Here is a 27,978-nt window from a genome sequence, read left to right on the forward strand (position 1 = left end):
TTTGATAAATCATTTCTCAAAGCTTAAAATGCTGAAACGTTGGGGCTGCTTTTGGTGTGTACAAAGCTTGTGATTTTTGGCTTGGAGACCTTCTTGGAGAGCTTGCTTGCTTGATTTTCCTCCTCCAAATCCCTTCTAATCCATCAATAGTTAAGTTCCTAATCTGTATTTAGTTCAATCCATCTTTAGTTTACCTCATTTTAGCCTTGTGCTACTGCCATGGGTTGCTTCAACTTAACTCACCAAATCCATCTTCAAATTCTTCCCATTTTGGTTGAGATTGTATAATGCATGTATGATTCCTTGATCACATGCAATCCATGAATAATGACCCTTAATGGGTGTTCTTTCCCCCCCTAAGACCCTTGGATGGCTGAACATTGCCTGGTGGCCAAAAACCCAGGTAAATAGGTTGTTGATTTTGGCTCTATTTTTTGGGCTACCTCTTCAGAGTAGGCTGACCGGCCCTTCTGGAGCTAGAAGCTCTGGCCTCCCTTAGGTGGATTTTTGGGGTCGTAGATGGGTTGGGGTGGTGCTTTGGCCTCTTAGGAAGTGCCCTAACCTTTCTGTAACTCTGTATTTAGGACATTGAGCCTGCTTTGAACTCCTTCCCTTTGGTCTTGGACATCTTGGTTGAGTAGCTTGATCAAGACACCCAAGGTGAGTGGGGGTATTTGTTGTTTTAGATGATTTCTATGTAATTTCCTATATGCATGTATTTGGATTTCAAATCTGATCTCTCTAACATGAATGAACTTTCCATTATTAGTACTTATGTCTTATGCCTAGAATTAAATTTCGTTAACATGATGTATGAGTTATTATTGTTCCATTTACTGTGATGATACTACTGTATTTTTTATGATGTGATTCCTTTAATGATGGCTAGTTATGAACTATTGTGGTGTATTTAACAATTGTATTGGATATGCATAATATGATTTGTGTGACCTTGTGTTCCTGAGTAGACGTGTATATGGAACACACTGCACTCTTGAACACAACATGTCATCATCTAACAATCATGGTTAGTATGGAAACCCCAAACTACAACCCTTACCAGCAAGAGTTCAGGTGCTGGGTAGTCGGGTTACTGATGTTTGGAGAAAGGGATTAACCCAAGGTCAGGGGTACTTGACTATCGGGGTTTGCCCGAAGGTTTGAGCCAAGGTGCCAAGCGTGGAGGTGGGCTCCCTATTTGTATTGGCTGAGGGGGTGCGACGGCGATAAAAAAAGTGACCCAAAGTACCCATCGAGTCGATACCGTAGTTCATACCAATGACTTAGTCTGTTAGTTAGGTGGATTAATAAAGAAATGGAAATTGAACATGCATCATGAGATTGATGATTGTAATTATATTCTAAATATCGCATGCATCATTGTATGTCTGTGTTCCCCCTCATTGGGCTTAGTGTGAGCTCACACTCATGGAAACCCTCTTTTCAGATGATTGCGCAGGGGATGGACTACCCAATAGCGAGTTCGTGGATGATACTTTTGAGGACTTCTCAGACCAAAAGCCTGAGGAACATGACGGGTCTTGTGTCTGTGACTTATGTGTTTTCTCTTAGGAGGGCCTGATGGGATAGGTTGTACATGTTTATATTCTTTTTGATATGTGTATAACACTTATACTTATGTAGATAACTTTTTTGTAAGTCTGTAATTATGGGTTTGGGGGGGGGGGGGGCGGGGGTTAACATATTTGCACATACTATACAGGTACACCGCATGGTCCCTTGATGGACTTAATGTAAATACTTATGTTTATAGTTTTATTTCCGCTATTGGAACTCTTTACTTTTATGCTTGGTAACTGTGCTGCGCAGAGCTTCCTGGCTAGGTTGGGTGCAAGACCGCATCGGTTCATGCTACGCCTGGGATGTCCAAGGCAAGGTGTGACAGCCTAAGTTCCCGTCAAACAAATGGGGCATAAAGTTTGTTTAGACTAGAGTATCGTAAATTTTAGGGTAAATGACACTTGGGGTGCTAAACGTTTGCATAAAATACAACCAAGGTACCCAACATTTGTGAAATTATATTTAGAATATTTATTTTTATATTTCCAATTATACCCCAGATCACCATCTCTACTACTGCAGCCTAGTCCCACCCCTAACCCCACACCATCCTCTTTCCTGCGTGACCACCCATGCCCACCCACCCCATTCTATTCCTTCCTCCCTCAACCCCCACCCCTTGCTTCCTTGCCCTCTACTGCAACCCAACCCAACCCAACCCAACCCCACCCTCCCCTGCCCCCTGCTCATGCGGCCTAGCCCCACCCATCCCCTGCTTCTCTGCCCCTTCCTTCAACCATGCCCGACCTCTCGCTTGCCCTCGCCTAGGTGGCCCAACCCCTCTGCTCCTTCCTTGAACCCTTGAGACAAATTTTACAATATGTTTTTCAATTCTTATTGTGGCATCATATTTGACAGTTTTGGATACATAAAAGCATTACCATTATTTAGCCAAATAAATGCCATAGTTTTGTCCTAAGCTGTTCACAATCCCCTTATCTAATGAATACTGAGTGGTGATGAATTTTTCAAGATATCATTGTGAAACAATTCAAGCCCTTTCTTCTTTGAACAATCTATCCATGGCCCAAATGTTATCAATAAACAAAACAATATCTCAATTAATTGGAACCCATGAGTTAGAGTATGAACACATTTTGCTAAATTGAACCGACAATAGATGAAGGAGGTGAGGAGGCAACAATCTGAAGCTTGGAGTCATCTGTTGAGTTTGAATTCACAATCACATTTGTACTCTGGTTCAACCAATGCACCTTCCAATCGGATTGAACCATGTATTTCTTCGCATTGTGCTTCCTACAATAATTCTTTCTAATCCCTGTGATATCACCCAAAGCTATTGAAAGATTGTTATGAACGCACGAAGGCTCAGGGCAGACGTAGACTCGCTTGCGAACCTCTTTGCTCGATTGCTGACCGAGCTTCCAAAGAAGGTTATGGCCATGACGGTGGAGTTGTCTGATCGCGTTGAAATCCTTTGTTTCAGATCTCACAGATGAACCAGTTCATCACCATTAGAGTTTGCACCCTCTCCTGCCCCTTCTTCCTAACTCCACCTCTGCTTCCTTGCCCTTCCCTTTCTCCCTCTTCCTGGTGAACCTTCAAAAGCACCTCCCTCTACCGCTCTCACTCCCTCTTTCCTGTATATTACACCACCGCCCCACCTCTCCCCTCTCGGTGGTGACGCAATAAGGAGTAGTGAGGGATAAGTTTGGAATTATGAAAAAATAAGACCCTCAAATGTAATATTGTTGAAAGGTAAGGTACCTCAAATGTAGCAATGTGAAACATTAGGAACCTAAAATATAAAAGTTCAAACGTTGGGTATCTCAAGTATATTTTCTGCAAATGTTAGGCACCCCAAATGTCATTCACTATTTATTCTATATTATCATTAAAAAAGAAAAAAGGAAAAATGAAAAAAACAAAAAAAAAAAGGAGAAAATTTCTTAGATATACTAGATTAAAAAAATAATTACAAAATAAGTATATTTTAAATTAGTTTTACACCCATAAAGTTATATTTTAAAAAGATTTACCCAATCCCCAAATCAGTTAGTTTCCATCTTGTTCAAACTTCAAACTTCCTAATATATCCTTTGACTCAATTTTTTCTCTAAAAAAGGCTAAAGATAATGCCTTAATAGTGTAACCATTTGTATTAAAAGGAAAAAAAGAAAAACCAAACCGTTTGCATTTAAAAAAAAAAAAAACCACCGTCTGAATAACTTATTGAATTTCCTTTTCTATAGAGAAACTTGCAAGATTAATAGAAGTCAGTTAGATACTTATTTATCTCTATTTTCTTATCCGTCTTCCACTCGTTAATCATCTTTACTGGTCCCAGTGAGTATTGGTTCTCTCTCACGTTAATCATCTTCACTGGTCCTAATGAGTATTGGTTCTCTCTCACTTTCTTTGTCCCTGTTGCAATTTCTTTTTTTTTATCTTTTCGTTGTAGAGGTTTGCAGGGAGAGGGATGGAGTCATAGATAACTAGAGATAAGAAGAAGAGGAGTCCATGAAGAACACACTGCACACCTGACAGACACATATTTGCCACATGGATGTTTGGTTTTTTTTTTTTGCTTTTTAAAATGCAAACGGTTACACTATTAAGGCATTATCTTTAGTTTTTTTTAGAGAATAAATTGAATCAAAGGGTATAATGGAAAGTTTGAAGTTTGGACGGAAGAAAACTAATTGATTTAGGGATTGGATAAATCTTTTTAAAATATAATTTTATAAATGTAAAATTAATTTTTTTAATCGATCTAAGAAATTTTCCCAAAAAAAAAAGAGGAAAAAATCCAAGGCCAAGACACCCAAAACGAAGAAAATGGAGAAAGAAATGTAACTGCTTTCGTTTTGTAGGCTTCCTCCGTCTTCTGCAACTGTATCCCGCCTAATACCTAAAGAGTGAGAGTGGAGCAGTGCCTTCTGTCTCGGTTCCCATGGCGCAGAAGTTCGTCAGAGAAAACGTCCCTCTCTCCAGATTCGGCGTCTTGGTTGCCCAGTTGGAGTCCATTGTAGCTTCTGCATCTCAACAACCTCCAGATGCTCTTCTCTGCTTCGATCTTCTCTCAGATCTCAAATCCGCCATAGAAGAAGAACCTAAGGTCATTTCGTTTTCTGCAAATTCACCTATAATTTCCTTTCCAGCATCTTCAGACCCCTAGTACTTTATGATTTTGCATACAGTTCGTTGTCGATGCATTATACGTACTTACTTGAAATGTAGTTGTCCGGAAATGATTTATGAATCAGTTAACTGCAGGAATCTATCCTGCTATGGCAAAGAAAATGCGAGGATGCTCTGTATTCCCTGCTTATTCTTGGTGCTCGTCGGCCTGTAAGGCGTTTGGCATCATTAGCTATGGCGAGAATTATATTTAAGGGTGATGGCATTTCGATATACTCTAGAGCGAGCACACTCCAAGGCTTTCTTTCCGATGGGAAGAAAAGCGAGCCTCTCCGTGCTGCTGGTTGGTACCTGGCATGATTAGTTCTTCTTGTTTGCTCCTTGCGATTTTTTGTTTTGTTTTGATTTTGACTCTTTGAATATGTTATTCGATGTAACTATCCCTGACTTCTTGTTTCGTGTTTTGAAAAATATATTTTGAGTTGGTGTGATTATACTGATCATGTATCAAATAAATCATTTACGGTCTTTGGTAAACAGTAAATCATATACTATCATGCGTAATTCCTAGTACTTATTCACAACTCAGATTTGGGATAATAGTTCCACCCTGAAAAATGACGCACGCCAAGCCAAGACCGTCTTCCAGCATCTGATAGCAGTTAAATTGGCAGCAAAGGAAAATCTCAAACACTGAAAGAAGGAGCACAAAGAAAAACCTTATACAGTGGTCTCTTTTGAACTTTTCCTCTTTGCCATAACCCACTTAGGCATGCCATTCACTAGTAGCTCTTCCCCAAAATAAATTTTGGCAGTCATTTTATTTGGTTTGAGTAGTTCCTTTGCCTTTTTCTCTTCCCTCCCTTGGGTTGTGTGTCGAGCATATATCTTACTTTGTCCTTGGTTTTTGGTAACTATTCTTTAGGTGCAGCTCAATGCTTGGGGGAGTTGTACCACTTCTTTGGGAGAAGGATTACTGCAGGTTTACTAGAAACAACTAGTATTGCGGCGAAACTGATGAAGTTTAATGAGGTATCATAGGGTAACTGCATTTCTTTTTGTTGCCCTGTTCTATTATGCTATCATCAGCTGTTTTTTTCTTTTTTTCTTGCATAGTATTTTACACTCTTCTTTAAGTTTTGGAGTTACTAACTTTGTATTCTTTTTCTATATCTGGCATATCTATTGTTAACAAACATGTTTAGCAGTTGAGATTTAAACCTGATCAGAGGTTTAATTTTGTTAAGAAACATGTTTGCAATAAATATTTAGGCGGACTTATATAGATTACAGCATTATAGGAATGAGTCATAGACTAAACATGTTATTCCGATGACCTGCCCTTGGCGGTGAATGTAGGTAGTCAGTATTACTCAGCTTGTTAACATTTGCTGCATCACCTTACACAGTTCCACTGTTGCACGATCCCAACCCTTAGAGATGAGCACTTGCTGCATCCCATTCCGCATTTGCTGCCCTTTTATCTTTGTTTGCATAACTATGCATTTCTATATACTACTGTGTACCTTTATATTATAAATTCTGTTGCTTATTTAAAAAAAGAAATGAAAAAGAAAAAAGAGGATTACTCTTGCAGAGAAGGGGTTATCTACACTTAGTTGTACCAAGGCCACATTTGGATAGTGATACTGACTCTGGATTTTGGGCTAGAACCAAGATTCGGAATTGACAGATTGAGAGTAAAGTTTTGGTGGATCTTATCGCACTGATTCTGGAATCTATCTCGAGAATCACTGTGAGGATCAGGCAAGGGGTTGATTCTCCGATTCACATGTCAATTCTTGCATATAATAATCGAGTCTCATAATCAGTTATTTTGCAATCACAGGATCTCAGAATCAAAATCCCATCCAGATGTGACCTAAAAATCGGATTCATCTTATTCTTTGAATCAAGGAATAGAAAGCTTTAGGGTTTAGCTGATGAAGCAACGAGAGAACTCCAGAACGGCAGCAAATAATAATTATTGAGAGGAAACTACCAAACAGTTAATGAAGCTCTAGATAGGAGAAGGATCCTACTAGAGGCCAAGCAACAAGATCAAAAAGGGGGCTGTTGGTTCGAATGGGCAGAATTGGGTAATTTAGGGCAGAATTAGGGTTAGGTTTATGAGAATGGAGCTTGTTGAGAATTAGGGGTAGTTTAGTCATAGTTATTTTGGGTTTGGGGTTCTATATTATTTACTTTCTTTTCTGCCTTTATTTGTTAAGTTGTAATTGGTAAGGGCTTAGGGGTAATTTCATGATAAACCCCTAACCAACTTACCTTAGTTTTGCACTTTATTATTAATAGAACCCAAGTCCTACGATAGAAAACATAATCTTCTATCACAGGCTGCCTTCCTTCTCTCGGCTGTGTGTTCCTTCTCTTTCTCTTCTCTCCTTATTTTTTTGTTCTTCTTTCTTCTGCTGATTAATTAGTTCCTGGTTTCTAACATGGTATCAGAGCACTATTAATCAGCAGGGGGTTCTTCTCTCAGTTTTTGGTTTTCTGGTGTGCAGCCACCCATTGCTGCTCTTTTCAGTTGATGGATTGAAGATTCCTTATACATATGAATGGAGTTCTTATTTGTGATAGCTATTGGTGATTTGCAGACCATCCCTTGAAGTTTTCGACTAGAGGATGGGCAGGTTTCTATTTTCTGGAATCGATAGAGTCATGGTTCAAGATTTCGCGAAATATCGCCGATATATCGGGATATTTCAAAAATCTCGACAGTACCGAGGCGAAATGGAAAAAGTTCAGATTTCGGTGATATTTCGGGATATTTCGTGATATTTTGGTGATATTTCTTGTGAGTCTTGCACTCTTATGAGTTGTGAACTTGTGACTTTATGTATTGACTATTGAGTAATGAGTATTGACTATTGAGTATTGAACTATTGACTATTATGGAGTTTATGAGTTATGGGTTATGACTTATGAGTTATTTTTGTTTCATTACTTTGTTTAAATTTCTTATATGTTTTTTAGTACCTAATCAATGTGTATTTAACTATTTATACACCAGGGTCGGCGACCGTATACTGTCAATCAAGGGTGCAAACCCAAAACACCACTTTGAGTTCATTTTTTTTGCAATATGAAGGTTTAAATGTGTTTATGTAGCTTAAATAAGGGTGTGCATGAAGTATTAGGCCTTAATATGGCAAAAAACCCACCGAGATGGAGTGCCGAAATATGGCAGAAAAAATACCATATTTCGGCCATCTCGACCAGCCCGAGATACTGAGATATCGCGAGATTTTAACCTGTCGTTTGTGAGTTCGGCCATCTCAATCACCATATCAGGTTCTTCTAACCTGTCGTTTGTGAGTTTGCAAAATCACCCATATGCCTGCCGCAAGTGCTCTGTTTTGGATTTTTTGGTTGGTTCTGCTGGTTCCAAGTTTGAATCTGGGCCCCCCGTTTTTATTGTTTATTTTTGTTGGTTGGTCTACTGGTTTTGTTGCAGTTGGTGACTTGTGCTCCATAATTTATTGTGTGATTGCTGCCCTATTGTTGGCTTGCTGTTCTCTTGTGTTATTTTTTACTGGTTTTATTTTTCCCTTTTGGTGCTATGGGAGAGAATAAAAATAATCTAGTGGTTACATCTTAAACTGACAATGTAAAAGTCACTATTACTTCTATCAAGCTGAAAGGGAGTTCGAATTATTTGTTATGGGCTCAAGTTGTGAAGGTTTATATTATGGCCAAGAAGAAACTCAAATATCTTACCTCCGATCCACCTACATCTGATTCTAAAGATTATGAGGATTGGATGCAAGATAATGCCATTATTTTGATTTGGTTATGGAATAGCATGGAACCAGAGATTGCTGCGAACGTGATGTTTCACACCACCGCTAAGGGTGTGTGGGATGATTTGAAGGATACCTATTCAGAGGAGAAAAGTATGAATCAAGTTTGTGATTTATATGAGAAACTTTTTCAGCTCCGGCAGTCCAACAAGCCTCTCCAAGACTACTATAGAACGTCAGCACTTTTAAAGGTCTTGTTGAGGAATTAAATGTTTTTCAGCCCCTCACCACTGATATTGACAAATTAAAAGCACAATAGAATGAATTTTGTGTCTAATTTCTGGCTGGACTAAATTCTGATTTGAAATCTGTCAAGGGACATATTCTTGCTGGAGAAACAGTTCCTACTCTTGGTGACACGTTCTCCCGTCTACAACATATCTCTTCTCCTGGTAAAACTGACTCTACTTCCAAGGAGAATTCTGCCTTTGTGGCTGGTCGTGGACGTAATTCAAGGGATGTGGTGGTAGTGGTGGTGGTGGTCGTGGCACTGGTGGTCAGTCAGGTGATGAGTCTATTCGGAAGTGTACTCATTGTGGCAAAACTGGTCACACGATTGATTTTTGTTGGGACAAGCATGGCAAACCCGATTGGGCACCTCAATTTTCCAATCATACAGCGTCTGACGGAGGTAGTGATGGTGCTGCCCATAGTGATCCTCCACAGGTTTCCCTACCAGGTAGTGGTTCTACCACAACTCCTCACCGTGATGATCTCTCCCAGATATTGCGGCGTTTACAACACTTGGAGGCATCCAGTCTTACATCCACCGGGCCCTCATCTTCTTCTGCAACTCTAGCTCATGCAGGTACACCTGCTCTTCTTACCACTACTACTCCATCCTAGATTATTGACTCTGGGGCTTCTACTCATATGATTGGTGAGTCATCTTTATTTACCACTTATTTGCATACACATTCATCTTCACCTGTTATTCTTGCAAATGGTTCTTTTACTCCAGTTTTTGGGCATGGTACCATCTCACCCACTCCTTCCATGAGTCTCTCATCTGTGTTACATGTCCCTCAGTTACCATTGAATCTTCTTTCTGTCAGTCAAATAACTAAAGCTTTACATTGTTCTGTGACTTTCTTTCCTTCTTATTGTGTTTTTCAGGATCTTCACATGAGGAAGAAGATTGGTGGAGGGTGTGAAAAAGATGGACTCTGCTACGTTGATCATGGTGCTCCTGCCTCGTCTGCCGCTGCTGCTTCTATTGGTGGGCTGTCTTCGTTCCAGTGACACTGTCATTTAGGTCATTTGTCTTTAGTTAGGTTAAAGTTTTTATTTCTTTCTTTTAAGTCCGTGTCACGATTAGAGTGTGAAGCCTGTGAGTTGGGAAAACATTACCGTGCCTCTTTCCCTTCTCATACTATGGTTCGTAGTTAGTCTTTATTTCTCAAAATTTTATAATGAAATAACAACTTAGTTTGGTTTATCTATTAAAATTTTTCGTTCTAGTAATGCTTTGGAGTATGTTCAACATGATATTTCTGATTTTTGTGTTTCTCATGGAATGATTCACCAAACTAGCTATTCCTATACTCCACAACAAAATGGGGTGGCGGAGCGTAAGAATAGACATTTACTTGAGGTTGCCTGCACTATTATGTTCCATTTGCATGTTCCAAAACAGTTTTGGTGTGAAGGGGTGCATACTGCCTGTTACCTGATTAATCGAATATCTTCTTCTGTTCTTTCCGATAAGTCCCCTTTTTCTATTGTTTTTCCTGGTCAGTACAATTTTCATTTACCTCCTCGTGTTTTTGGGTGTATTTGTTTTGTTCACAATCTACATGCTTATCCTGATAAACTCTCTCCCTAGTCCACTAAGTGTGTTTTTCTTGGATATTCTTGTACCCAGAAAGGGTACAAGTGTTATGACCCTGTCTCCCATAGGTATTTTGTGAGTGCTGATGTCACCTACTTTGAGGACCGTTCTTATTTTTCTTCCTTTGTCTCTGAGGATGAGTGGCGTGTTGATGCTCCTCCTTCTGTCACTGCTCTTGTCCCATCCCTACACCACCAATACAGGTTTATCAACGGCGTGACAAGACAGTAGTACCCCAGGAAGAGGTTCCAACGGCTCCACCTGTTTCCCTACCTCTGCCAGCTTCCTCGTCTAGTGAAGGTCCACCCTCTTCTTCAACTGATGACTTACCTATTTCCTTGCATAAAGGTACTCACTCTTGCACTCAAAAGTCCACTGCTTTATATTCCATTGATAAGTGTGTCCCTTTCTCACTTACCCTCTTTTATTCATACTTTTGCCTTGTCCTTGTCTTCCAACCCTATCCTCGAAAATCATATTGAGGCTCTTCATCTTCCTGGTTAGAAGAAGGCCATGGATTTGGAAATGGATGCGCTCTTATCTTGTCACACTTAGAGTTTGGTTGATCTACCTCCTGGAAAGGAACTTGTTAAGTGTCAATGGGTTTACACCATCAAATACCTTCCGGATGGTTCTGTTGAGCGGCTTAAAGCCTGTCTGGTTGCCAAGGGGTATACATAGACTTATGGTGTGGACTACTTTGAGACTTTCTCTCCTGTTGCTCGGTTGAATTCTGTTCGCCTTCTTATTTCTATGGCAGTTAATTTTGATTGGCCATTGTTTCGGTTGGATATTAAAAATGCCTTCTTGTATGGTGATCTTCATGAGGAGGTGTATATGGAGCAACCTCCTGGGTATGTTGCTCAGGGGGAGAATAGTACTCTGGTATGCAAGTTGCAGAAAGCAATCTATGGCCTCAAACAATCACCCAGAGCATGATTTGAGAAGCTTAGTGCCACAGTTGTATCATGTGGGTTTTCACAGTGTTATTCTGATCATTCTGTGTTTGTTCGTCGTTGTGGTGGCAAGTTGGTTATTCTGGTTGTGTACGTTGATGATATTATTGTTTTTAGTAATGATGTGTCAAGCACTGCTGAAGGAAAGGCTTACTAACAACATAACTTTCAGACTAAGGATTTAGGTGATCTTCACTACTTTCTTGGCATTGAGGTTGTGAGAAGCAAGAAGGTAATTAGTCTTTCCCAGAGGAAGTATGTTTTAGATCTTTTATCTGATACTGGCATGCTTGCATCTAAGCCAGTGGATATACCCATGGATCCTCATCAGAAGTTTGGTGTAGATGATGGAGATCCTCTCAAGGATGTGCACCAGTACATGAGTTTAGTTGGGAAGTTGATTTACCTCACTGTCACGAGACTGGACATCTCCTTTGCTGTTGGTGTCCTAAGCTAGTTTTTGCAAACTCCTCAGAAAGCTCACTGGGATGTTGCCATTCACATTCTTTGTTATTTGAAGGGTGCTCCCGGTAAAGGGTTGATTTATCGTCCTAATCGGCATATGGATCTGGTTGCTTATTTTGATGCAAACTGGGCTGGATTGGCAAGTGATCGTCGTTCCACCACAGGTTATTGTACGTTTGTTGGGGGTAATCTTGTCTCGTGACATAGTAAGAAACAGACTACTATTGCGCGGTTAAGTTTAGAAGCGGAGTACCGGGCTATGGCCCACACTACAGCTGAGTTGATGTGGCTCAGGTCTCTCCTTTTTGAGATGGGATTTCCTGTGCCTACGCCGATGAAGATGTATTATGATAACCAAGCAACTATATATATTGCTAGCAATCCTGTTTACCATGAGCGGACTAAGCACATTGAGGTGGACTGTCACTTTGTTCGCGATGCTGTCTTGAAAAAGCTAGTTGAGACCCAATTTGTTTCGTCTTCCAATTAGCTAGCTGATGTCTTCACCAAGTCGTTGTTTGCCCCTAACTTTCGCACTTGTTGTAACAAGCTGAGCATGGGAGACCTATATGCTCCAGCTTGAGGGGGAGTGTTGAGAATTAGGGGTAGTTTAGTCATAGTTATTTTGGGTTTTGGGGTTCTATATTACTTACTTTCTTTTCTGCCTTTATTTGTTAAGTTGTAATTGGTAAGGGCTTAGGGGTAATTTCATAATAAATCCCTAACCAACTTACCTTAGTTTTGCACTTTATTATTAATAGAACCCAGGTCCTACGATAGAAAATGTAATCTTCTATCGCAGGCTGCCTTCCTTCTGTCGGCAGTGTATTCCTTCTCCTTCTCTTGTCTTTTCTTATTTTCTTATTGTTCTTTCTTCTGCTGATTAATTAGTTCCTGGTTTCTAATAGAGCTAAATCTTATATGGTTTTAATAGGCAGGTCTAGGAGAAGCTAATGGCATAGGGTTGATGAAGTTTTAATTTAAAAAATTAAAATTCAGAATTTTAGGGTTAGAGTTTCGGGTTTTGGGAAATAGGAAAACAGCCAAAACTAGGGTTTAAGGTGGGATTTTTGGGCAAAACTTCTGGTCGAGTGTTTAGGGTAAGGAGAAGGAGGTTCAGCTGTCGTATGAAGGACTTCTGATGGCTGGTTAGGTCTAGACAGAAATTTAGGGTTTTTTTGGGTTTTACAGAGACATGTAAATTAGGGTTGGAGTGGGAGAATGGGGCTGCAGGTTGGATCGAGTGGAGGGGATGTAGTAAGGAGGCTGTGGTTTGAATTTGAAGTAATTCTGATGGTCAAATATGGCTGGGCAGCAAGATCTAAGGTTTTAATGGAGTTAGGGTTTAATGGAACTCAAACAAAAATAAAGGGGATCGATTGGGGGAGGGATTAAAGGATTAGGAGAAGAAACTTGATATCCAATCTGTAGCAGAATCCACTGGCAACAGCTTGAATATTGAGAAGGATGGAACCACCTTCAATGTTAGAGATCCTCCCAGACGTCACGGTGTAAGGAGTCGTAGGAGATCCACCTACCCTTCTTCCTTGATAGAACCACAAGGCAAACACTCTCAAGGAGCAGCAGCAGCAACAAAGCAGCAAACGAAAATTTTAAACTCCAAAAACTTGTGGGGGAGCCTCCCATGATTTGAACTTTATAATAAAAGGCCATAGTAATAAGAAAAGATCTAATTGTCCCTAATAACTTAAAATAAAAGACTTAATTAAAATCACTTAAATTGAACCAATTGGATGCAACCAATTTGAACCGGTTCAATTAAAAAAACATAAAAATAAATTAAATATTGGGCTAATCCCTTATGCAACCTATGTACCCCTAGTTTAGGCTCATTAAAGTGGCATATTACATAGAAAACCCTTAGGTCAAAGGCCCAATATATATATATCCCAACACTAGACTTATTTCTAAAGAAATAAGCCGATTTCGATGATGAATCTGCATCAGCAGCTGAGTGATTTAATAAGTGAAGTGGTTGCAGAAAGATCTATTTCTCCCATGATTTTCTACATATGACTGATAGGAGTATTTTTTGCAGTTCAAAAATTGGATTTGAGTGGATTCCTATTGGAAAGATACCAATAGGAATGCCCGGGTTCGAGTCTTGAGGGTGGCCATTCTGTGCAAAAATGCCAAAGGTTAGGACCGATCCCAAACTCACCCCTCCTAGGACCCTGCATAGGTAGGACCAACACTGGGTAATTGCCATTTTTTGGCCTACTGGAAAGAAACCAATCAATTGCTGGAGCTTAAAGCTGCTATGAACAATGGTTTATTGTTTGAAAACCTCAAAGCGAGTATCACAGGTAAGATATGGCTTATCATTTGAAAACTTCAAAGCGAGTATGCAGATAAAACTTAAACTGATTGGAGAAGAAAAGCAATTTGAAATAGATATAAACTGATCCAATTGATCTAGTTATATAACAACCTTTAACCAATTTCAGAGACTAACTGCAGAGCTGGAAATTGAAAGAAAATTTCAGCACTAACCTGGTTGATTGGCTAAATTAAATTCTGTGATTGGAGTAGTAGAAATAAAAAGAGTAGCACAATTGGACATGCTCTGACAGCTCCCAACCTTTTGGATTGGAAAAGCGCACACTGTGATATCCGCCAATCAAAGCACCCCTGTCAGAGCCTGGGCCTTTGTTTAGGAAGTAATCACAGGGGTTTACTTCAACCTGATAGCACTCAATCTCTGCTACTTTGTATTTCATTTATATAATATTTTCATATTTCCCCTTCTCTCCCAAGAAATGGAGATTCTTATTGTGTGTGTGTGTGTGCGTGTGTGTTGGGGGGAGGGGTTAAATGAAGAGAGCTTTATATACCACTGAGGTGTGCACTAACTTGTTAAGCAATGGATTCCCTCTTGAGAATAGTGGCTTGCTGATTAGATTGTCTTTTTTTTTTTTAATCTCATTATTTGCCCCCTTGATGATACTGAGTTTATAGTTTTAAATGTTTCTTACTAAACTTATGAATCCTTTTCTTTAAACATGCAATGGAGAAAGCACTCACTTATTTTCTAGATAATATACAAGAGCATGCATTTTTTTTTAGGCTTTTTCGGATTGGAAGAGAGAGATTATATGCTTAATCATGTATCTTTCTGTTATGATTTCTTTTTTTGCTTCTTGTTTTCCTCTTCAAATTTTATGTGTTCACTGGGGGAGTTTTTAGTTGATATGTTCGATGTACATGTAAGAATTAGTCACATGCTTTTGCAATCCAAAACCGACACCCTTTTTGATGTGATGGTCATTCTTTTTCTATTGTCATTAGTATTTTTCCCTCCTTTTTTACATGTTCTCAAGTTTTACAGTCAATAATTCAAATATCAGGATTTTGTGAAACAAGAAGCTCTACAAATGCTTCAGAATGCATTGGAAGGCTCAGGTGGTAGTGCTGCTTCTGCAGCCTATACAGAGGCTTTTCGTCTCATCATGCGTATAGGTGTGGGGGATAAATCATTAATTGTTAGAATGGCTGCAGCAAGATGTCTGAAGACTTTTGCCAGTATTGGGGGACCCGGTCTTGGGGTTTCGGAACTTGACAACTCAGCCTCTTACTGTGTCAAGGCAGGTCCTTCATCCTTTTCCTCTTCCTTCTTCACATCATACTTGCGAAGTACCTTTCCCATTCTATATCTTTTTCACTAATCAACGTAATTTCTGGGATTCTGATATATCTATTATGGACATTGGTTTTCCTAACTAGTGCTCCTTTTTTTTTTTTTCTAGGCTCTTGAGGATCCTGTTTCATCTGTCAGGGATACCTTTGCGGAGGCTTTAGGTGCTGTGCTTGCTCTTGCAATGAATCCTGAGGCACAAGTAAATGTCCTCAATGCTGTTTTCTTCATTATCTCGATGAATTGTTTTCATTCAGACTGTTAGTTCTCATATATTATTCTAACTAGGTGCAACCAAGAGTTAAAACTAATTCTACTCCAGCAAGGAAACTGGATGGTGGTCTTCAAAAGCATTTAACGCTGCCCTTCATGAAAGGTATGGTTACTGATGCTAATTCAAATTCAGTCATCAAATCTAAGGGATCAATGAAGAAGAGGTTTTGAATCCCTGATTGGAACTTCCCTGTGTGTCACATTTTTAGGACTAGAGGAAGCTTATGGAATGTGCAGTTACACTGTCAAAGCTGACCATTTATAATTGTGAAATTTTGCTTGTTCTTTGATGTTAAGTTGCACAGAGATTTCTAAAGTTTTGTGCCAATAGGCTATTCCATGCATTTGGTATTGAATTCTGACAGGTGTTTCACAACGGCCTAGTCATCCATGCCCCATGTTGGATACTGGTCATTCAGTTCAAATTTCAGCCTGCTTGAATTTTGTGTCAGGGTCTTTTAGTTTCTCAATTTAATAATGTATCCAGCTATGGAAACTATTGTGGAGCTGACATTCGTAAGTTTTCTCTTCATAGTGTTTTTTTAAGTTAGTAGAAGTTTAATCATGAATAGGGCTGCTTTGAAGAAACTTGTTGAAGCTGGGTAGCAATGGTTCAGTTTAGACTGGATGCTTGCCTTAGATGTGCCCTACCAGAAGTTTTGCTGGAACCTGGAAAATCTATGTATAAAACTTGGTCAAATTACTTGATGCCCATGCTTGTTCAACATATATATGCATGTGAACATACAGAGAACGCAGTTCTTCTAGTTGCTTCATGTTTGGTCGCTCAGTTCAATCTGTTGAACTTGCATTGCTGGAATATCAAATATGTCCAATAAAATTTTCAAACCATGGGTGGAACTGCATGATTAGTATCCACCATGGCCGTTTTTATATTATACCTTTCTTGCTTTGTTTATTATACTTGTGAACATATAATCGAGATAAGACCTACCCCCCCAAAAAAAAAAATAAAAGCAATAAAGATTTTTTTTTATGGTTGTTTCATCATGTGTTCCCCGAGGTTGTTACTATTGATTCTTTAGATATCAGTCTCATAATTCCTTCAATTTTCAGCAACTGGACCTCGTTCAAAGGATGTGCGAATTGGACTAACACTATCATGGGTGTTCTTTTTACAGGTAAATGCCGATGATTTACCTTAAATTTGTTTCCCATAGTGGTTACTTTTTCATGGGTTTTTTGGTGGCAGAAGTTTTTGTATCTCAAATTTTGAGATTCTGAATGGACCCAGAGTAGTTTCTTTTCATTCGGGGAAGTTCTTCGAGTTGAATATGCAGGATTTACTGGTTTTTATTGTGCCCTCATTATTGCTAGGTCTCTGGATTCAAACTGTCCACAAAAAGTCAAAAGTTGTAAAGAAATTTCTCTCCTGTCTTGGTATGGGAAAATAAGAGATTATCCACTGCATGTTTCGACTGAGATTTAGAACCATGCTAGGCGATCTGCCACCTTGTTGTCTAGGCGCCTAGGTTCCAAAGTCCATCATAAAAGGGGAAAAAAAGGGAAAAGATGGAAGAAAGGAGAAGTTTCAGCAGCAGCCATTGTGCTGTCGGAGTTGTAGTGGCTGCTGGAGAAGCCCAAAAAAAAAAAAAAAGAGCGGCAGACATTGTGTTGCTGGAGTTGCAGAAAAAAGATTTGGCATCCACAACAGCAGCAGAAGTGGCAGTGGCTACCAAAGTTGCAGAAAAAAAAAAGAAGTGGCAGCCACTATGCTGCCGGAGTTGCAGGAGGAGGCGATTCGTACATACGTGGGTCACCTATCGCCGTGAGCCTGTGACAAGTGACAACTATGATTTTGGGAATTAAATATTATTCTTTTTTGCTTGCTTTGGACTAAATGCTTCATTCTACTTGAATAATTAGGTGGCCTCATCTAGTCATCTGTTAGCTGCATTGGGTTCATTAGATGCATGCCTGCATCCAAAGGTCTTCTAGACATGGTTAAAGTGATTGGGATTGGGGTCAGACTGGACCTTTGACTCCTTTCTGATGCCTAATCTGGTTTTGATGAGTCGGCCAATCCATTAACAGGATTAGACACCCTAATGTGGACCAATCCAATCCTGGCAATGGCTGGGATGCAAGAATTTAGGGATCAGATTGGTCCCGGTTGATCTCAAGTTGACTTATATAGCTGATATTGTGATGTAGGACAAAACATGAAGAAAAAGAGGCCAAAACACTGTTCACGTGAACATTGCCACAGCCCCTTATTTTGCCTTAGTGGAATATTATTGAAAGATCCTATGGGGCCCAAGATCAGATCATGTGAAGACTTTTTAGAAGGGTCAATTTTGTCTATGTGTGGGGATTTAGAAGTTTAGTTTAGTTTCTAATTTTCGAGTTAGAAAGAAGGCTTAAGTTTCTATTTTATAGTTTCTAATTTTGTTCCTTGCATGTTGGGTGAACTATAAAGCCTAGTTTTTATTTTCTTTTAACTTGAGGTGCAAGCATAGTCCTCTATTAATTGTAAGGCTACTGTAGCCATTCCCCACGATTTTAAGAAGATGAGAAGATGAATGAATATGAGTTTGCCTTGAGTGCAACTAAGGCTCTCTTTGGTATCATTTGTATTTTTGATTTTTACCTATTTAACAAAAATCATTAATGAAAACCATTTTTTGTCAAAACATAAAAATCGTTTGGTAACCACTACACAATAGATTGTAGACAAAGAAATATGTTTGGCATTAAGGGTGTCAAAACCTAGCCCGAACTGTTAAGACCGACCGAAACCGACCGAAAAAACCCGAGACCGAACCGAACCGATCTTTATTGGATTGGTTTTGGACTGGGGTATGACGGGACCGGTTGAAAACCGGACCGCACCGATAACAAACCGAAAACCGAACCGAATGAAACCGATAAGAAAATAATGAGTATAAGGTTATGAATCATTGAATTGATTTCAATATTAGTGAGCAAATTTATGGTTGTAATATAAATTGTTACAAATCAAAGAGTATGAGGTTATGAAAATAGGGAAATTGATTTGTAATAATGCTTGTTCCATTGATCTCCTTTTTAAGTGTGGGGCTAATGAAATATTTTATGTAGTTGAAAAGAGAAAGAGAAGAAAATAGGCACAAACCGAACCCAACTTGTTTAAAAAAACCCGGTACCGAACCGAATCCAAACCGATATCAACCCGTTATCATAAACCGAAACCGACACGAAACCAAACCGCACCGAAACCGAATCCGAAAAGTTCTTATTGGATTGGTCTCGGTTTCTCTAAAAACCACACCGAAACCGGACCGAACCGACCCATTGACACCCCTAGTTTGGCATACCTATGTGCATAATAGTTTTTTGAAGTGGGTGGGTGGAGAGATGCCACCTTTACGCATCTTCCTTATTTCATTTTGGGATTTTGGTTTTAGTTCACCCATCCATATGCGATTTAATCCCCTAAGATTCAGATCCGAAAATCCTTTCTTGGAATGACTCTCTCACAGTTTCTTCTTCTTAGTTTTCAAATCAGACGCATCTTGCAAGGTAGAGATTCAACAGCAGATCAAGGTTCAAGCGCTATTTCCTTTCTCTTCGGAAATCCAATCGTGTAGTAGACGATGAAGAAGATGAGGGGGCGGGTGGAGAAATGGAACATTCATGTGAACAGTGCCACAACCCTTTATTTTTGCCTTGGTGGAATATTATTAGAAGATCCTGTGGGGCCCAAGACCAGATCATGTGGAGACTTTTTCGAAGGGTCAATTTGGTCTATGTGTGGGGATTTAGAAGTTTAGTTTAGTTTCTAATTTTAGATTTAGAAAGTAGGCTTAGGTTTCTAACTTTCTATTTTATTTTTTTGGTGAATAAGTTTCTATTTTTAATTAGACTTAGTTTCTGATTTTGTTCCATGCATGTTAGTTGAAGTATAAAACCTAGTTTCTATTTTTTTTTAACTTGAGGTGAAGTATAGCCCTCTATTAATTGTAAGGCTGCTGTAGCCATTTCCCACGATTTTAAGAAGATGAATGAATATGAGTTTGCCTTGAGTGCAACTGAGTTTTTTTATCCTTGTGTGGATGAAGGGTTGAGAAACCTGGCTGAGAGAGCCGAAGAATCTTTATCCCCCCCTTCTCTTATCTTATTCCTTCCTCCTGCCCTACTCGAGCTCTGTTGGTGACTGCTGCTGTGAGTCTTCAACTGCACTGCTGCTACACTTGTGTCAACATTATTCCATTGCTGCTGCATCTGTGAAGGACCAGAGATCAACCCAAATCACTGCTGGACCGAGACCAAGAAATCTATACCCTCACCTGCGGTTGCAACTCTTCCTAGATCTCTGCTGCTGCAACCTTTGGATCTTCGTATCTCAGCAACTACTGATCAGACTTGGCTGAGTTTTGGAGGGCTAAACCCTGCCAAGGAACCTTACACTCGATACCAGTTTGAGCTCCTTCTGCTGGCTGATTTGGTCTGTAGCTCCTATCTTCTAAATTTGGAGTTAACCTTCTAAATTGGTAATGTTCTTCTACCTTTGTTTCTGACCATTGGAATCAGCTCCTATTTGAAAGCTTACTCCATCCTACCAAGGCCTACACTCGACCTGAATATCGAGATTCTGTCCACTTTCTAATTCTGATTGGTGCTATTATGATGTTCTGCTGCAACCTATTATCGATCCTACTGTAGAGTGGTTCTTAGTTGAACCCCTCCTACATTATATTGCCTGATCTGTGAGGGGATCTCGGTGGTATCATTCAGTTCAGCTGGACTGGTCCTGGTTGATCTTGAATTAACTCAGCAGATATGACCCTGATACGGTAAGTGATAGGATGGGCTAATTTGTTAGTACACTTTAGTTTGGTGCTAACCTTTTCCTATCGAGTTTGGGTCTCTGGATCTAGATTTTGCCGGCCCCAGAAGCCATTTTTGTTGAAAGGTTATGATGAATCCTTATGAACTTGATGCTTTATTGCCATCTATGTGTTTGATGCCAGCTTATGATTCTACTTCCTCCTTAAATGCCCTCTTTAGGTTCTTCATGTTCTCATTACTTGGTATGCACAGCCAACAGGGTGTCACGTCCAGTTCAGTTCAGAGGTACCCTTGAAATTTCCAAGTCCTTCCTTCGATTATTGACCTCAAGTACTTCTAGGGTCCACTTTCAGGTTTTGCAATTTTTGATGTTACCTATGTTGCTCCTTCTATGGGTCAAGTGACCTCCATCAATCCTTCACCCTTAAGAAAGTCTGGTCATCCAGAAGCATTTTCTCCAATCTGAAAGTCTTGGGTCTTCTCTTATAGCCATCTTCCTTAAGAATAGGGGTTTTTGGCCAGAGGTTTTATTTCTTATTGCTTTCATTATTTTTGCTTCTTTTTGGGCATCTCCTTTTTCTCATTCTTCTTAAATAAACAATTTCTCCTCCCATTTTAGAATTGGTGTTGACTGATTATTGCAGCTTAAGTTTCTTTCTTCTTTCAAAGATAGGTTGATCAACTCACTCCTTCACAAACTCGTTCTTATTCCTCTCTAGTAATGCAGGTGTTTCTTCTTATGTTCTCGACTGAGGGGTATAAGCATACAACAACAATAACAACAAATCAGCCTTATCCTAATTAAACCGGGTCGGCTACATGGATCCTTACCCTTTAATCAGCTTTGTTCGTGGTCATACTTGATACAAGGCCTAAACTATGCATTTCTTTCCTCTCCACTTCTCCTAGAGTCATTTTAGGTCTGCCCTTGGTTCTTTTAGCTCTTTCAATCTGAATCAAATCACTCCTCCATACTAGAGCATCCAAAGGCTTCCGTTGAACATGGCCATGCCACCTCAAAAACAACTTTCTTGTAAAATGTATCGGAACTACTCCCAAATCAGCTCTAATATGATAAAATCCTTACTTCATCCTTCCTAGTTTTGCTACACATTCATCTCAACATCAGTTTTACCACACATCCTTCTCCGCTACACTGAATTTATCTATATGATGCTTCTTAACTGCCCTACATTCCGCACTATACATCATAGCCGGTCATATGACTGTCCTATGAAATACTCCTTTAAGTTTTAAAGATACATCATAGCCGATCATATGACTATCCTAGAAAATATTTCTTTAAGTTTTAAAGGAATATGTCGATTACACAACACTTCGTACGCAACTCTCCACATCATCCATCCTATTTGAATTCTATGTGAAACATCATCTTCTATATCACCTTCTTTATTAATGATTGATCCCAGATGCCTAAAATAATCACTTTACGGATCTTCATCTCATCAATTTTCACCACCTCAGTATCTGTCCTAGTGCAACTACAATTACGAACCATATACTCCGTCTTCGTTCTACTTATCTTAAAACCTTTTGATTCCAAGGTTGATCTCCGTAGCTCCAACTTGACTTTAATCTCTACTTTGTCTCATCCACTAAAAATATCATTAGCGAAAAGCTTAAACCAAGGAACATCATCTTGAATTTATCTGGTTAAAGCATCAATGATAAGCGCAAACAAATAAGGGCTTAAAGCGAATCCTTGATGTAACCCAATTGAAATTGTGAATTCACTACCTTGATCCCCCACAGTTCTTACACTAGTCACTACACCAATATACATATCTTTAATTATGTTCACATATTTACTTGAAACACTTCTCTTCTCTAGTACTTGCCAGATTAACCCTCTAGGGGGCTCTGTTATAAGCTTTTTCTGCATCAATAAAGACCATATGAGGATCCTTCTTATAATCTCTAAATCTTTCCATTGGTCTCCTAAATAAGTAAATAGTTGTCGTGGATCTTCCTGGCATAAAACCAAATTTGTTTTCCGTGATAGTAGTTTCTTGTCTCAGGCGAGTTTCAATAACTCTCTTCCATAATTTCATAGTACGATTCATTAGCTTTATGCCTCTGTAGTTATTACAGCTCTGCATATCACCTATGCTTTTATAAATCGGAAACACAATGCTTCTTCTCCATTCATCTAGCGTTTTCCTTGTGCTTATAATCTTATTAAACAACTTGTTTTGCCAAGATAAACATATTAAGGGGTATGATCATGATTTCTAAATATCCTTGAAGTTTAAATTTTAATGCATTTTCCATATATTTTCCTAATTTTTGCAAATTCTCAATGATGTTGGAAATATGAGGTAAAATTTCCCAAAAGCTGCAAAGCCCCTAGAGTGAATTTACATCAAATCAACAAAATCCTTTTTTGAGCTGATGGTTTTGTATCTTCCAATTAGAGGGATGGAATTCTTGTTGCTGGTAATTTGCTTATTCATGTCTATTCGAGTTGGTGAGAGTACATCTGAGTAAACAAATGCATATGTTACTGTAGACTCATTTTTGTGATAAAATTCGTTCGAACTCTACATAATTTGATCATGGTTGAGTGTTTTTGCTTTATCCATTGCTTGTTTTGGTCTAAAATAGCTACATTCCACTCCCCCCAACTTTTTAATTTATTTTTTGGATTGGTTCTTATTCCTCAACTTCTTTTGTTGAAAACCATAGCCTCTGTTTGGGTCATTGATAATCTTAACTCTTGTAGGATTTAATTTACATTGGATTGCTTTGGAGTGGTTGAGAATCATGCAAATTTCTTGTGTTGTCTTCCAGATCGACATCTACTTCCTTTTACCAATATAGGAATTAATACAACCTTGTAATGTGGTCTTTGAATTCTAATGGAACAAGGACCTGTGGATGGGGAAACCAATCTGATAGGCGCTACAAAAATTGAAATTTTGACTAGTGGGGCGATTTCAAACCCTGAGGAAACAGAAATATTTCACCTATTTTGATTGGTTTTGTTCAAAACTTTGGTAGTTTTGGCAGATTTCGACCCCTAGATAAAGAGAAATATTTCGCTAATTTTGACAGATTTCGCTCAAAAATTTCAAACATTGCTAGGCTATTATTGTGGAATCATAATTGATGTTTTGATTCTTAGCTTTTTCTCAGTGCACTAAATGAGTTGTTAGTTATGATGTTAAGTGGAAAATAAATCACATTCTGCAGGCCATTCGTCTGAAGTATCTGCATCCAGACACTGAGCTTCAAAACTTTGCTGTGTTGGCTATGGATATGCTTCGGGGTGATTCTTCTGTGGATGCACATGCACTGGTATCTTCCTGCTTCAATATATGTAAAGTGTCCTTAGGATGCACATTTTAATAGTCCCTTGCAACTATATAAGACAGAACCTTGATATTGTGTTATTGTATTTTAGCTTCCGATCCTATGTATCATAAAACAACCAACTGTTTTGGGCTTGACAGCTGTTTCTGGATGGAGCCTTTTATTAGGGTTAACATTATGATAAATTTTTGATGAAGAGGTTGTTTGACATTGAAGCTGATACTAGCAAACCAATTCTTTTCTGTGTTCAAATCTTTTAGGCATCTAAACAACTTATAAAGAGTAATAATCATGGAGGGTAATAATGATTTGTGTACTTTCAAGTTTGTCACTTTGCCTTATGGCAAAATTCTAGTTCCTGTTATACAGGATCTAACAGTTTCGGGCGTAGTTTGGGATGCTAGTAATCTTTCATTATCTTGAGTAAAAGAGATCAAGACGCACAGTTTGAAGCACCTGGGCTCAAACATTGTCTATAATGCAAATGAAGGGGAAAAGAAAAAATTTCAACCTGCTCATGTGTGATCAGAACCATTTATTCTTTGCTTTATTCATTGGATGGTTGGGAAATATTTAGTGAAGCATAAAAAGTAACTGTAGGTCATATGGGGGGTAATCATCTAAAAATGTTGAAGTTTTACTCATCTAATATTTAATTTAGTTTCCACTTGAATAATGGATCCTGACTATGAGGATATGGGACATAGGGAAAATAATTGGGCACCACATTCCATTGTATGGTTGCTCCCATATCTCATACTATATTTTTCTGGGGTATTGCCTTTTGCATTTGTCTTAAGAAAATGTTGTTTGTAGCTGTTCCTTTATGGTGCCAGGGCCCAGGTAATAAAATTTGTCTAATTGATGCCATGGGTCAAGTTTGCTTTTGCAATGTGAAAATCGATGTGATTAAATGTGGAGGAAACTTGTGTAATGAAAGCTTTGAATAAAATTAAAGGAGAATAGCATGGTAACTCACTATTATTTCTCTTGTTTTTTGAAGGCATGTGTTCTATACATTCTTCGGGTAGGTCTAACTGATCAGATGAGTGAACCTACTCAACGGAGCTTTTTGGTTCTTCTTGGAAAACAGGTGTGTTGAAAATTGAAATATTCTCCCTTTTTGTCTGCGGAGCTGTTGCATGAAGTTTATCTCATTTGGTTTCAAGTGATTAAATATGGTTTGTTCTTTTGGTGTTTTGTAATGTATTTTCTTTGTGAAAATGAAGGAAATTGTCTTGTACTTTGCAGCTTGAATCTGCTGAGATTAGTCCTTCCATGGCAGTAGTCGTTCTACGAACCATATCATATACTCTGAAAAGTTTGGGGGAGGTAAGTTGATATTATAATTGCATTTAACTTTGTTTAAATTACATTCTTCCTTGAGAGCAAATTCTACTAGGCTGGCAGGCAAAATGTGAACCTGACCCATCCTGAGCCTTAGGCTGCGCATTTTACTGTTTCCAATTGGGAGTTAGTTGGGGAAATCCAATAACAATCCATGCTCTGGGTAAGGATGAGTGCCACTTGACCTAAGACTACCTTGTATGTTAGTTATTTCATAAATTGGTGCTTAAAAGGCTTTGGAGAATTTTAAAGGAGAAATATTCGAAAATAATATCATTCAAAAGAAAAGAAAGTATTCCAAAAAGAAGGAATTCTCAAATCTGAGAATTGATAGAAGGTTCAAGACAAACTAGATTAGAGATTGATTTCAGTGCTAAATAACAAACCTAATGATGTCCGAATCTGAGATCAGACTTAGAAAACAGAACTTGAAAATCGGTAGTCTGAAATAAGACTTATGTAGGAAAACGGGAAATCAGTTTCAAGTTTGAATTTCGAAACCGTTAGAAGGTTCAGAACAGAAACCAATTGCTAAGTATGGAACAGGAATCAAATACCAATTGTTAGATCTGGTGTTTCAGAAAAATTTTAGTTGGAGTAGGAATAGAAACCAAAAAAAAAAAAAAAAAAAACAATGAGATTTAGTTGAGAAATGAGAATGAGAGAATGATTTGGCTTGCCTAGAATGACAAAGGCCTTTCTTATTTATAGACTGGATTTGGGATTTCAGCCGATTACAATCAAGGAATGTTAGGTAAGGCTGAGTCATAGTCCTTGTCCTTAACATTCAATGAATCCAGACATATCTAGTCATAACCCTTATCATTAACACTCCCCCTCAAGTTGGTGGAGAGATGTCTCTCATGCCCAACTTGCATACAATAGGATGAAATACCTTACAATTTAAATCCTGGGTAAAAACATTAGCTAACTTATTGCCGGAAGTGACAAATGGAATGCAAATTGAGCCTTGTTCAAGTTTCTCTTTGATGAAGTGTCTATTAATCTTGATATGCGTAGTCTTGTCATGCTGGACTGGATTATGAGCTATAATGATTGCTGCCTTGTTGTCATAGTAGAGTCTTATTGGTTCCTCAGATGTCACCCCCAGATCACCAAGTAACACCTTAAACCATATAAGCTCACATACACCTTGAGCCATTGCTCGATACTCTGCTTCTGCATTGGACTGGAGACCATTGGTTGCTTCTTGCTCTTCCAGGTAACCAAATCTCCTCCAAGGAAGGCACAATATCCAAAAGTAATTGCCGATCATCTGTAGAGCCAGCACAGTTTGCATCAGTAATGGCTTCCAACTTCAATTGCATGATTGCAGTATAAAATTCCCTTTCCAAGAGCTGATTTTAAGATCTCAGGATTCGATTTACTGCCTCCAGGTGTGTAGTCCATGGAGCATGTAGATTATGGCTAACCACCCACACACCATATGCTATAATCTGGCTGACTATGGGAAAGATATATCAATCTACCAACGAGTCTAGTCCTTTTCCTTAACAGTCGATGAATCTAGACTTATCTAGTCATAACACTTGTCCTCAACAGATTTTTATGCTCAGAACAGAATCGGAACTTTAAGAAAATTGTAAACAGAAGTCCAGCAATTTAGATCAACTAATCAAGCATCAAATTTAAGTCAATCAGAAGATGTGCAGAGAATAGAAAGTATGGGTACTGACCTGGAACCAATGGAGAAGAGAGAGAAGAAGAAGAAGAAGATAGTATGGGCAGGTTATGAGAAGAAGCCTGCAATTACAATACCATAGTTAAGTAAAAGGAAAGAAGGTACGAGATCCTAGGAGAGAGAAAAGAGAAGAGGAGAAGTCGTGGGGAGCGAGAGAAAAGAGAGAGGCTCAGCAGTCACACACACATGCACAATAACACAACACACAAACTCGAAATTTCATTTAAAAAATCCATAAGTTCTTGTAGGATTAAAAAAAGGGCGTACCCAGTGCACAAGGCTCCCACCACTGCGGGGTCTGGGGAGGGTCATAATGTATGCAGCCTTACCCCTGCTTTCGCAAAGAGGCTGTAACCCTATTTATAAAAACCAAATAAACTAACTTAAGACTCCTAAACCAAATTTACAACTATCCCTTCAAGTTACCTAAACAAAAGCTAACTTGAATTGACCATATACTTGCTATAGAAGACTCCAAACAACATAAACTACTGATTGATGAGTAACAATAAGCATAACATACTTAACTAAAGATGACTCTAAGTTGACTGCTTAACAGCACATGGGGACCCACACAGTACCTAATCCCATAGTCAGAACTAAGACCCCAAATATGGATCTATAAAAGGGGCCCATCTTCAAATAATACACACCAACCTGGAATTGAAGAAACTGCAATAAATGCAGGATAGCCTACCTGTTCACAACTAGTTGTCTCGGCAAAGGACATGACAATGGATATTTATACTTAGACGCAATGGCTTCTCATTACTGGACAGGGAATAGTCCAAGTGGGATCACTTCTTGGGATAATGAGTGGAGCTTATGTTGCACCAATGGTAGACACGAAGGGGGGGGGGTGGCGATATGGATTGAACAGAGGAAGGGAGAAGAGCCCGGCAGGGATGGGAGAGCGATAATTTAGGGGAGTGATTTCTGGTGGTGGAGACGGGCAAAGAAAAGGGCTAGGGGGGATCTAGCCAGGAGGTTAGCAAGCATTGGACCAGGAAGAGAAGGCCCAATAAGATTGGGTCCACAAGGAAGATGTCTCATGGACCAGATGGTTGAGTTGTTGTCAAACACTGGGCCAACAAGAGAAGCCCAGAAAGTTGGTGGCCAGA

At 39.0% G+C, this 27,978-nt stretch overlaps 1 protein-coding gene across 1 annotated transcript in view; it reads left to right on the top strand.

Annotated features, from left to right (window-relative positions):
- The first annotated feature begins 4,406 nt into the window (after positions 1-4,406).
- Positions 4,407-27,978, top strand: part of LOC122663979 (protein SWEETIE) — a 157,589-nt gene continuing 134,017 nt past the window's right edge. The window contains exons 1-10 of the mRNA XM_043859648.1: positions 4,407-4,660; positions 4,819-5,026; positions 5,609-5,715; positions 15,125-15,361; positions 15,524-15,613; positions 15,700-15,787; positions 16,762-16,826; positions 23,689-23,793; positions 24,812-24,901; positions 25,060-25,140. Of these exons, the coding sequence (XP_043715583.1) occupies positions 4,496-4,660; positions 4,819-5,026; positions 5,609-5,715; positions 15,125-15,361; positions 15,524-15,613; positions 15,700-15,787; positions 16,762-16,826; positions 23,689-23,793; positions 24,812-24,901; positions 25,060-25,140 (1,236 nt within the window). The 5' untranslated portion in view covers positions 4,407-4,495. The remainder of the gene's footprint in view (positions 4,661-4,818; positions 5,027-5,608; positions 5,716-15,124; positions 15,362-15,523; positions 15,614-15,699; positions 15,788-16,761; positions 16,827-23,688; positions 23,794-24,811; positions 24,902-25,059; positions 25,141-27,978) is intronic.

This window comes from Telopea speciosissima, chromosome 6, assembly GCF_018873765.1.
Source record: "Telopea speciosissima isolate NSW1024214 ecotype Mountain lineage chromosome 6, Tspe_v1, whole genome shotgun sequence".
In the NCBI taxonomy this organism is placed as follows: domain Eukaryota; kingdom Viridiplantae; phylum Streptophyta; class Magnoliopsida; order Proteales; family Proteaceae; genus Telopea; species Telopea speciosissima.